At 52.6% G+C, this 12126-nt stretch overlaps 1 protein-coding gene across 1 annotated transcript; it reads left to right on the forward strand.

Annotated features, from left to right (window-relative positions):
• Positions 1 to 2273: 2273 nt before the first annotated feature.
• ID1 (inhibitor of DNA binding 1) lies at positions 2274 to 3500 on the forward strand. The gene is made up of 2 exons (XM_067707759.1): positions 2274 to 2804; positions 3043 to 3500. Exons 1-2 carry the CDS (start codon positions 2382 to 2384, stop codon positions 3082 to 3084), a joined length of 465 nt encoding a protein of 154 aa, XP_067563860.1. The 5' UTR covers positions 2274 to 2381; the 3' UTR covers positions 3085 to 3500.
• Positions 3501 to 12126: the final 8626 nt, after the last annotated feature.

Raw genomic sequence — 12126 nt, forward strand, 5'->3', positions numbered from 1 at the left:
ACCTTGACCCCCAGTCTAAAACTTGCTTTCTCCATCAACAGTAGGATCTAGATATCTCTCCGAGCCATGCTTCCCACCTGCTGCATAGCCAGGCCACTGCATTGACTTCCATTAATAATTTATATCATGTTGATGGACATTTAGGTTATTTCAACTTCCCCTCTCTTGCAAGTAGCACCTCAGTGAAACAGGCTGAACAGACATCCTTTGTGCCCCTGTGTGTAGGTTTCTCTGGAATTGATTCCAGCAAGTAGAATTGCTGGATCAATTAATAAACACTAGGTAATGAATTAATATTCTAATTTCCTCTGGTTGGTCATTGTCCTTCCAATTCCTTTGCACAGCAAAAAGTTCTCTCCAATCATTAGAGGATTGCTAAAGAAGGCCTAGGGCGTTTGGAGAGTTTGGGGTAGGGGAGTGCTAAGGGGATGAGGAGTCCAGCTAATTAGTGATCTCTCTCCTTTGAAGCTGGTCTCGCTGATCAGCTTTCCTGGTTTCCAGATGTGGAGGCAGGGGGCCGGTTTATCGGCCCCTCCCCCAACCTGTGGGAAAAGGAAACTCGCTGATATCCAGTGAATTAATTGCAGGGGGGAAAGGGGCCATAATATCATCCTCTCCTATGTGAGCACAGAATTTTAGCCCCGCTAACGCTGTGTGACCTTGGATGGCTATTCTGAGCCTCAGTTTCCCCGCCTCTAGCCTATCCAGGGCTCTGGGGGCAGACTGCCTACCCTGGCAGGAAGGAACTGCATTACAATAAAGTGCCCTTGTTATAATAATGCAGCCATTACAACAGCTCTGGCTCCTGGGAAGCTTTTTGAGCCTCGGTTTCCTCCTTTGTATAAAGAAACCAAACAACTCCCCTCTTAGAGTTGTGGCGCGGACCGCGTAAGATTGACAAAGCAAACTCTTCACACAGTGCCTGGCACCAAGTAAGAATGCAATAAATCGTCACCTTTGTCATTATCGAGATACCAGGCAGAAGTTCGGGCTCAGAGAGGGCCCGAGACTCAACTAAATTCATCCTGCAGCAGAGTTGGAATCGGAACTCTTTCCCCAGGCGCGAGCTGGGAGCTTGAGGTGGGGAGGAGGCAGTGAAGAAACCTCCCAAGTGGCCGGAGCTGTGGGCCTGGTGGAGAGGTGTGGGGCGGGGAGGTAAGGTGACCCTTGCCCAGCGACCGCGCCCGCGAGGAGGGCATTCCCAGGCCTCCCACCCGAGGCCTGCAGGTGACTGGCGGAGCTGGGGGTAGCTGGGGAGCTCCGGGGCTGGGTTTGCCGTCTCCATGGTGACCGCCCGCGCGGCGCCAGCCTGACAGCCCGTCCGGGTTTTATGAATGGGTGACGTCACGGGCCTGGCGTCTAACGGTCTGAGCCGCTTGTTCAGACGCTGACACAGAGCAGCCCCGGGAGTGGGGTGGGTGGGAGGGGGGAGACTCGAGCTCCGCAGCTGCCGCGCCGTGGGAGGGAGACCCTGATCCGAGGTCTTTGGGGGGAAAGGCAAAAAGGGAGAAAAAAATTTTAATTACTTAATGATGCAGATTTGGGGAATTTTTGCAGGGGGCTGTAAATCCAGGGGAGCATCAGGGAAGGCAGTCCACTCTGGGCGCCTTCTATCTTGTTCAGGTCCCAGAGACCCAGTCCCCAATCCTGCAGGAAGACTTTCCAGAATTAATTGCTCCCATCCCAAGGGGCCTGGGTTAGCCCGCCTGGTCCCAGGAACATTAACCAGCAACATTCTCTGGGAATTGGGAAAGGACACCGCCCCGGTGGGCAGAGTGTAAAGGAGGGCCCGCTTTAAGTTTCAGCTCAAATATTTGGGAGATCAGGGTCCCAGAGATAATCTTCCAATAGGGTCCAGAAGCCCAGGCTCAAGTACTGGGCGACCCAGATCCCGCTGCTTCTCCATCGGGACCTCAGTTTCCCTCATCTGTAAAATGGGGCTGGAAAAGTGAGAAAATGAACCTGGGAAAACTGATTCTTGGAATCTTTTCGTTATTGGTAATACCGGTTTAGCCTCCTTCCCGAGGAGCCCAAGGCAGCCCTTGCCTCCACTAGCGACCTTGCACCGTGTCCTCCCACTCTCTCTGTTCTTGAGTCTCGGGTCCCTTTCCACGCCGGTGAAGGTGCAGTAGTAGAGCAGGAGGCGGGACCCAGAAGCTCTCTAGGCCGCGCCTCCAGACCTCCCATTGGCTGTTTTTGAACGTCTGAGGCCGCCCCCAAGGTGGGCGGGTGGGTGCGCCGCGGCGTCTCTATAAAAGTCGGGCGGTGGGGCTCGCATCTAGCTTTCTACAGCAGTCTTTTTACCGTTTCAACTTCATCCCGCACTCCCGTCGTTCGCCTCCTCCGTCCGCTTCACCTTCTCTCACCCAGACGCCAGAATCATGAAGGTCGCCAGTGGCAGCGCCGCGGCCGCCGCGGGCCCCAGCTGCGCGCTGAAGGCGGGCAAGACTGCGGGCGGCGCGGGCGAGGTAGTGCGCTGCCTGTCCGAGCAGAGCGTGGCCATCTCGCGCTGCGCCGGCGGCCCCGGGGCGCGCCTGCCCGCCCTGCTAGACGAGCAGCAGGTGAACGTGCTACTCTACGACATGAACGGCTGCTACTCGCGCCTCAAGGAGCTGGTGCCCACCCTGCCCCAGAACCGCAAGGTGAGCAGGGTGGAGATCCTCCAGCACGTCATCGACTACATCTGGGACCTGGAGTTGGAGCTGAACTCGGAATCCCAAGTCGGGACCCCCGGGGGCCGGGGACTCCCCGTCCGGGCTCCGCTCAGCACCCTTAACGACGAAATCAGCGCCCTGGCGGCAGAGGTGAGGTCCGAGTTGGAGTACGAGATCATTTTCCTTCTACGGATGGGGAAACTGAGGCCCAGAGAGGGAGGGGTTACTTGACCCTATGTCCGCCCCATCCTTTCGGGCACCTAGCTGCTCAAGGATGCCCAAGGAGATTGGAAAAGGTGCTGCCTCCTCGTGTTTCCTGGGGAAGAGGGGCTTGCAGCCCTGTCCCCTCCAACCTGCCCGTCTCACTTCTCTCTCCGTTTCATCACAGGCGGCGTGCGTTCCAGCGGACGATCGCATCTTGTGTCGCTGAAGTGCCGCCCTCAGGGACCGGCGGACTCCAGCCCTTCAAGGGGCGAGAGGAATAACTGTTCTCTGGTCCTTCCAAGCGCCTCGCCGGAGCTGGGGAGGAACAAGACAGATCGGCGGCCATTGGGCGCTTGCTGGATCCAGCCCGGGGCTGGGGGACTGACAGGGCAGGCTGACCCTCCCTCCTCGCCCACCAGCCACCAGAGACTTGGGGGAGTCCCCCCGTGTGTTTCTATTTTTTGAAAAGCAGACATTTTAAAAAATGGTCACGTTTGGTGCTTCTCAGATTTCTGAGGAAATTAATTGCTTTGTATTGTATATTACAATGATCACCGACTGAGAATATTGTTTTACAATAGTTCTGTGGGTTTTTTTTTTTTTTTTGGTTGTTGTTATTAAACAAATACTTTCGATGGTGAAGTTGCAGTGAATTCTTGGATTGAGGGGAGGGGTCTGGGCTGGGGTGACCCCTGACCCTTTTCGCAGCTGCTGCTAGGGGGAGGGGACTGGAAGGCCACATCTGGACTGTCGCTTTTACTGACCTGAAATGAGTGTTTCCGGTGTCTTTAAAGTCTATTCTTTCCCCCCATCCCTGGCCATTTCCCCGCTCCCTAGTGTCATAAAATTAAATCCTTTAGACTTTTAGGGTTTCTCAAAGCGGTCACTGGGTCGTATGGGTCACCTGGGGAGGTTGTTAAATGCAGATCAACCTGCCAAGGCCTCCTCTGGGTTGAAGAGTTTTCAACAAGTCAGTTACATTGGAGAACCAGGTCACCGGACCACCTGCATCTTGGCCGAAATGGGTGAAGCGAGACCCACAGGAAAGGGACTTTCCCAGAACCTCAGCTTGTCGGGGGCAGGACTTCCATCTTGCCCCATTCCCCTGTAGGAGGTGCCCCCCCCCCATGGGCTCCAGGCTTGTCCAAGTGGGTGAGCAAGTTGGCAGGGCCAGCCTGGGCACAGCTGCTGGGCCACCTGCTCTGGGTCTGGACTCGGTCCCCTCACCCTGGCCTGGCTATGCCAGCAGCTCACAGAACTTCTCTCTCCCCCAGGGCTCCTGTGTGGGCTCTGAGGAGGAGTGCGCGAGTCAGTCTGCAGCTCCTGAGCAGGAAAAAGGTGTCATTGACAAGGACCTATCTGCCTGGACATGTGTGAAGTTTGTACTCATGGGGGAGTGCATATGAGTGTCTGGACCTGTGTGTGTGACGTGAGTGAACTGGTAGTTACCCTGTGGGGCTGGGTCATCTGTTGGTGTGCAGGCCTGGGGGTGTGGGTGAGGATACACAGGGGGATGTGTGCAGAAGGGCAAATGTGCGCACGTGTGTTCTGCAGGATAAGTGAGCACACTCCAGCTGTCTGGGCTGGTGTGCTCTGCTGAAATGCACTGTGCGGCTCTTGGCCTGGCTCTGGCTTGATGGACGGGTTTGTGTGTCTGGGGGCTGCAGAACTGCACTGGGTTTCTAAGTAGATGTCTGTAAATCGGCTGGCATTCCTGGGTCTCTGCTGGTCTAGGAGTGGGGGTGGGGTGGTAAGTTTATTCAGGAAAACCCTAAAATGTTCAAGTACCACCTTTCCAGGCAGTTGTTAGGACCTTGGGGACACCAACCCTTAAGTATCCCTACCAGGCAGTTGCCAGGTATTACACAGGTAGAAACTGAGCCCCAGAAAAGGCAAAGAACTTGTCCCAGAGAGTGTAAGGACTGTTAATATATTTTGTCAATAAATAAAATAGAATAAAATAAACAGCACCAAGCACCACGAGCCCCACTGTGCTCTAAACCCTTTACAGAAAGGATTTCATGGGTCTCTGTGGGGCTAAGGGCAGGATTCTGAATAATAATAATAATAATAATAATAATGAAGACTATCAACTATGAGCACTAACAATAAGCCAGATATCAACCCCCTCTCCGAGCACATTCTAGACTTTATCAAAGAGCCCAGTATTCGGAGGTAAATCGTGTCCTTCGCTACTGCCCACTCAACTCCCCACCGGCTACTGTTTTGTAGCATTAACTTCACAGAACTGTTGTAGAGAATAAATGAAATAGAGCACTTAGCACGTAGTGTTTGCGAGCTATAAGTTATTATTAACTGTCCCCTGAACGTCCTTGCAGTGTCCTCAGAGGCACACGTGTGCCCCACTCCCTCCCGCGTGCCCCCCCACCCGCCTACCAGCCCACCCACCGGGCCGTGGGCGTGTCCCCGCGAGTACTCCCCCACGGCACGACCCTTTTCCAGGAGAGGAAGGGGCTGTGCCGAAGGGGTGGGGGCCCGGGTCACCTCCCCCGCAGTGCAGGCACACTCTGGCTTCCACGTTTCCCTCTTTTCCCCTTTGGCCCGGGCCCAGCCCATCTGGAGGCCGGCTCGGCGGCGGCCTGGGAGCGTTTCCATCAGCTGGGCCCGAGGAATGCGGAGCTATTTAACCTGAGCATCCCCAGGTGTACGGAGGCGCCTGGCTGTCTGGGGCCCGCCGCCTTTGGCACGGCCGCGCTAGACAAACAGCGCGCCGCCCCCGCCCTGCCCCTCCGCCCGCAGCTGCAGCCAGGCCTGGGAACTGGCGGGCGCCGGCGGCTTGCATAAGAGGCTCGCGCTCCGCGGAGGGAGGGGCGAGCGGGGGACGGGGGCCGCCGGGGGGTGTGAGAGCAAGAGTGTGTGTGTGTGCGTGCGCAGCGCGCAAAACCCTGCTGCGAGTGTGTGTATGTACAGCACTGAAAACCCTGCTCTCTGCGTGTGTTTGTGTGTGTGTGTGTGTGTGTGTGTGTGTGTGTGTGTGTGTGTGTGTGTGTGTGTGTGTGTGTGTGTAGCACACAAAACCCTGCTCCTTTGGGCCGCCGCTGGGGAAATCATTAACTCCTTAACCCTGCCAGACAGGGGGCAGGAGCTGGGCGCGGGGAGGGGGTGGGGGAGACCGCAGAGAAAAACCAGGACAAAGTTCTTTGGGCATTGGACCCTGCCTCTCCAGGGCTTTGGGGCCCAAGAGCTGAAGGATTTTTTTCTTTTCTTTAACAAACACTTCTAGAGCGCTTATTCTGTGCCGGGTACTATATTAAACTCAAAATTAATTTGGTTAATTCTCCTCACAGCTGTAAGGGGGCAATGCTATCATATGCTCATTTTAATAATAGCAACAACAGCAGCACAACAGTAAAGGTAAGATAACATTTTAGTAGGGAGGCTGGTAGAACACAGCTTCTGAATCAGCCTTGATGCTCCTCACTTCGCCTGTCTGAGCCTCCATTTTCTCATCTGGGAAATGGGCTCCAGAACCTCAGCCTCAAGGATCAATTGAAGGGTTGTGAATGGAAAGCTTGGCACCAGGACTGGCTCAGTGTAGACACTTGGTATATGTTGGTATAAAATGTTTTGTGCCCTCACTAAGGGGATTGTCTCATGAGCCCTATCAGATGTGTGAACCCATCGCTATTCCTACTTTTCAGATGATAAAAGGGAGACATCAGAGAAGTGACCCACCCAAGGCCACACAGGGACTGACTAAGAACTTTCTGGAAACTAGGCTTCTGAGGGGCTTCACATTCCCACTGGACATCCAATTGAGCTTTTCTTTTTTCTTTTTAAATAGGAATGAATTTTTTTAAACCAGTTTTTGTTTTTTAATGTTTTTATTTTTGACTGTGTTGGGTCTTCGTTGCTGCACGCGGGCTTTCTCTAGTTGTGGTGGGGGGGGCTACTCTTCATTGCAGTGCGTGGGCTTCTCATTACAGTGGCTTCTCTTGTTGCGGAGCATGGGCTCTAGGCATGTGGGCTTCCGTAGTTGTGGCACATGGGCTCAGTAGTTGTGGCTCTTGGGCTCTAGAACGCAGGCTCAGTAGTTGTGATGCCCGGGCTTAGTTGCTCCACGGCACCCAATTTAGCTTTTTCATCTTATTTCCAATCGAAATCACACCGGGTCATTATATATTTTTGTTTTAAACACATAAACTGGAAAAACGCAAGACATAACGCATATCACAATTTTTGCAACTCATGTTTTGGCATTTCTTAATTTTAAAAAATCTAATGAGAGCCTTGAAAGATGGAAATGGCCCAGGCTCTCTCTTCCTCTAAGAGGTCGTGGGCCAGGTCCAATGTGACCTGGCTCTGAGAAGACAGGTCCCACAGTGGGGCACAGTCTTGAACCAGGTAGTGACCAACCAAACTGTGGACACGTCTGCTTGGATCCTGGTGGCTAGGGATCACTAGGCCCTGACCTCTGGAGGCACATGCCCCCCTCCACAGAGGTCAAGGGGGTTTCATGCGCAAACACCAACCTTACACTTGCCAATTTGAGTCACCCAGACCTCAAAGTGCCCCTGGAGCTGCCTCCCCGCCCCCCAACATTGCCTCCTGAGCCTAAGACTCAGGGGTAAAACCTTTCCTCACACCAGCTACTCTTATTGAGTCCCAGGGACTGCACACAGGGAGGGCTCCCGGCTGTCCAGGTCACACACTGCAAGGCTTTCCATTGACAGTTGGGCCTGGGAGTCCAGCCTGACTACCAGAGGGAAAGGTGAGTCATGGCTCAGCCAGGGTCCCGGGCGCCGCTTTCCGGGAAAGGGAAGGGAACGGAAGAGAGGAAATCAAAAGGCCTGGAGGCGCACAAGGCGGTGGGGCGTTCTTATCTTCCCGGGACCCGCCCTGGCTGGCGCTTCCTGCCCCAACTCTTGCAAAATGGATTTCCCAGCGCTGCCCCCAAGAGGGGCACCGCGGGCCATACAGGGTTGCATCAGGGCCTTGTGCAAGGCATAGCTGGCGGGGAGGGCGATGCTGCAGGCCAAGAGGGGGCAAGCGAGGTGGGACTTGGCTTCTAGGTCCAGTGCCACTTCTGATTGGCACTTGTCACCTCCCTGGCCTTCATCATCCTCAGCTTTAAAATGGGTGTTACAGCCACTGTTCTGAGGTTTCAGTGACATCATCCCCGTCCCATCCACTCCTCAAGCCTCACCCAAGCCAGGCCATTGTCATCTCTACCTGGAAAACTGTACCGGCCCCAACTGGTTCATTCAACAAACATGTTGGCCCTTGAACAATGTGGTTTTGACCTGCACGGAGTCCACGTCCCCAACACCCGGGCCGCAGACCGGTACCTGTCCTGGGCCTGTTAGGAACCGGGCCGCTCAGCAGGAGGTGAGTGGCGGGCGAGCCAGCGAAGCTTCGTCTGCAGCTCCCCACGCTCGCATTACCGCCTGAACCACCCCCCCCCCGCCCCTTCCCGGTGCGTGGAAGAATTGTCTTCCACAAAACCGGTCCCTGGTGCCGAAAATGTTGGGGACCACTGCACTACAGGACTACAAGATCGGTGCGTGGCTGAAACCACTGATGCAGAACCACGGATGCGGAATCCCCGATAAGGAGAGCTGAGTATAAACTACACGCGGATTTTCACTGCGTCGGGTCGGTGTCCCTAACCCACGCATTGTTCAAGGGTCAACGGTAGTTACAAAGTTTCTACCTGTGCTAGGAGTGGGTTGCAGAAGCTAAGAATTTAGATAAAAATCCTTGCCCTACTGGAATTTACGTTCCTAGTGGAAGAAGACAGACAGTAGATAAACACGCATAAGCATAATCAGAGGTGGATTTACCCTGAAATGACTGAAGCTTACATTTCAGGTCTTCACATCTGGAAGGAGTCCTAGCAATGAGTTATGTGGGGTTTTGTGTGTTTGTTTGTTTGTTTCTTTGTGTGGGTGTATTTTTGTAAAATTTGCAAAATGTTGTGCCTAGATGCAAAAATCTAGGCCCACAAAACCTAGATTCTCTCCTGTATATGCAGAGGGCATGCAACAGGATCCAAGCTTGAAGACAAGGCTGCTGGAGGCGGAGCAGAATCATGTCTACTCGGTAGTTCATGTTTTCAGCTTGAGACCCCGGTCTCTGAGCGGCGGAGAGGAGCTGGGTGGATCAGCGAGCTCCAGCACAGTTGAACTCACTCAGCTCACAGCAAACCTGGGCGCCCTGCCCGCTCCGCCCTTTCTCGGACCACTGGCCCCCCTTGCCGGGAAGACCTGGAACTGCGCCAGCGCCGGCGAGAAACCAGGCCTGGTTCCCGAGGGCTGTGAAGGCTGGTGCCTTGGCGGCCTCTGGCGGACTGTCTGGGAACTGCAGCCAGAGCTGTGATTTCTGTGTCTGGTATGTGACTGTGTGTCTGTGTACATGTACACAGCAGGTGACGAATCCAGAAATCTCCACCCAGCTCCTGCTCTGATCAGGGCCTTAGTTACTCTGTCCCCCATTCTTTCATACTCTTCCTTCTTCCTTGCTGTATGACAGCCCCCTCTGAGCCTCATTACCTTATCCACAAGAGGAGGAGATCTTAGGCAAATTCTTGAAATTTTTTAAAATTGTGAAATGTATTATACATACAAAAGGGTACATATCACGAATGCATACAGTTTAAAGACAATAATAAAATAAACACTTGAGTATCAGCCACCGTGCTTAAGAAATAGAATATTAAATCTTTCGGTGCCCCTCTGGATAAAATCCCCTCTCTCCCTGTAAAGACATTACCACTATTCAGAACTTTGTGTTATTTAATCATTTACTTTTCTTTTATTTTTTCCCACATACGTACCAGTATGCATCCTTAAATAATCTATTGCTTAATTTTACCTGGTTTTTTCTGTTATAGAATCATACTAAAAAATAAATAAATAGAATCATACTGTGTGTAGTTTTCTGTCACTTGCTTTTCTCATGTAATATGAATTACACTAGAGCCATCCACAGTGATGTGTGTAGCCTTAATTCACTCACTTTTCACTGTGTATAGTATTCTGTAATGTGATTTTTTTTTTTTTTTTTTTGGCCGTGCTGCTCCTCATGCAGGATCTTAGTTCCCCAACCAGAGATCGAACCCACAACCCCTGCAGTGGAAGCGGGGAGTCTTAATCACTGGACTGCCAAGGAAGTCGCTCTGATGTGATTTATTTACCCAATCCTCTGTTGCTGGACCTTTGGGTTGTTGCATTGTTTTTGCTGTTATCAGCAGGGCTGCTCTGAATGTCCTTGTGCATATCTCCCAGTGAAGATGTGTGTGAAGGAGTGAGATGGCTGCATCACAGGGCATACACAGTTTAAATGTTACTAGGTTGGACTGGAGTCTATTTTGATTAAACAGAGGAGTCAGAACTGGGAAGTCCCTTACATACCACTTAACCCAACACACTCACTGTAGAGATAAGAAAAGGAAAACGCAGAGAAGTTAAGTGACTTGCCCAGAGTCCCCAGCCTTGACCTCCCCATTTTGAGGATCAGCAAGACTATTTCATCGTTAAAATTGTCTTCTGGGCTGGTTTTAGAATTCTGGACAAAGTAGAAACAAGGACACTCCTTGGAAAGCATGCCACAGACACACACACACACACACACACACACACATTCACTCCATCTCCAAGTCCTGCCAATTCTAACCCCCTAAATGTATCCCAAATGCACGCATTTCTGCCCATCCCCCTGGCTTCCATTACCTCGCACCTGGACATTGCAGTAGCCTCCTCACTGGTCTCCCTGCTTCTAGCACTGTTCCCCCCCCCCCCGACATTCTCCAAATGGCAGCCAGAGGGATCTTTCTAAAATGTTGGCAGAACGTATCACTTGCCTGCATAAGAGTCTCCTGTACCTTCCAGTTGCTCTTAGAATACAATCCTAATTCTGTACCACAGCTCACAAGGCACAGTAAGGCCTGGCTCCTGCCTATGTTCTCCCACTCGCCTGCACTCACCTCACTGCTCTCCTGTCACTTTGGTCACTTTCCAATTACTCTTCCCTGACTGGGAGGCCTTTGCATGTGCTGTGCCTGTTGCCTGAAATTCTATGCCCCACAAATAAACATTCTTGTCACTCAGGTCTCAGCCCAAATGTTCCATCAGAGGGGTCTTCCTGACCATAACATCTCTTTTCTTTTAAAAAAAAAAAATTATTTATTTGTTTATTTGGCTGTGCCAGGTCTTAATTTGCAGCATGCATGCGGGATCTAGTTCCCTGACCAGGGATCGGACGCCAGGCCCCCTGCATTGGGAGCATGGAGTCTTAACCACTGGACCACCAGGGAAGTCCCACCATCTCCCTTCTTTCTTTCTTTTTTTTTTTGGCCACTCCTTTTGTGGGATCTTTGTTTCCCGACCAGGAACTGAACCCAGGCCCTCGGCAGTGAAAGCACAGAGTCCTAACCACTGGACCACCAGGGAATTCCCACCATTTCCTTTCATTCCCTGCCTTTCACCCTGTTTTTTGTTTCCTTCCTAGCACCATTCACATCTGTAATTGTCCTTGGGGAAATCTGCTTAACCTCTCTGGACTCGTTGCACTTAGAACAATTCATTATCCTTGTGGCAGGTTTTTTTTGGCAATACGCGGGCCTCTCACTGTTATGGCCTCTTCCGCTGCGGAGCACAGGCTCTGGACGGGCAGGCTCCGCGGCCATGGCTCACGGGCCCAGCCGCTCTGCGGCATGTGGGATCCTCCTGGAGTGGGGCACGAACCTGTGTTCCCTGCATCGGCAGGCGGACTCTCAACCACTGCACCACCAGGGAAGCCTGTGGCAGTTTTTTAAATTGCCACAATTACTCCTTCCTTTGAAAGGTGGGTCTATGTCCCCTCCCTGCGAACCTGGATGGGTTTCTGTGACTGCTTTGACCAATAGTTTACAGCAATTGATGCTACATGACTTCCAAGGCTAGATTAGGAAAGGGCCTTCAGCCTCCGTCTGGTTTTCCTGGGGCACTCACTCTGGAGGAAGCAGCAGCCAGGTGAGCCTGCCATGAGACCTTCCTGCTGGCACGGCCATGGGCAGGCACTCCCGATGACACTGCCAGCTGAGCTCAGCCATCCGGTCATTCAGGTCTACAAGAGGCTATCTTGGATCCTCTGGACTAACCCGTCTGTCAGCTGAATCCCACTGAGTGACCACAGCTGACGCCACAGGGAGCAGAATTGCCCAACCAAGCCCTGCCTGAATTCCTGATCTATAGAATCTGTGAGATACAATAAAATGGCTGTTGTCTTTTAAGACGCAAAGTTTTGGAGTAGTTGTTACCAAACAGTA

Source organism: Pseudorca crassidens, chromosome 15 (assembly GCF_039906515.1).
Source record: "Pseudorca crassidens isolate mPseCra1 chromosome 15, mPseCra1.hap1, whole genome shotgun sequence".
Lineage (NCBI taxonomy): Eukaryota > Metazoa > Chordata > Mammalia > Artiodactyla > Delphinidae > Pseudorca > Pseudorca crassidens.

What these genes read in the sequence shown, in the direction of transcription:
- ID1 (XM_067707759.1), top strand. Translation starts at nt 2,382, where the DNA reads ATGAAGGTCGCCAGTGGCAGCGCCGCGGCCGCCGCGGGCCCCAGCTGC. An exon ending in TCAGCGCCCTGGCGGCAGAG is followed by an intron (nt 2,805 to 3,042) that starts GTGAGGTCCGAG and finishes GTTTCATCACAG; the next exon opens with GCGGCGTGCGTTCCAGCGGA.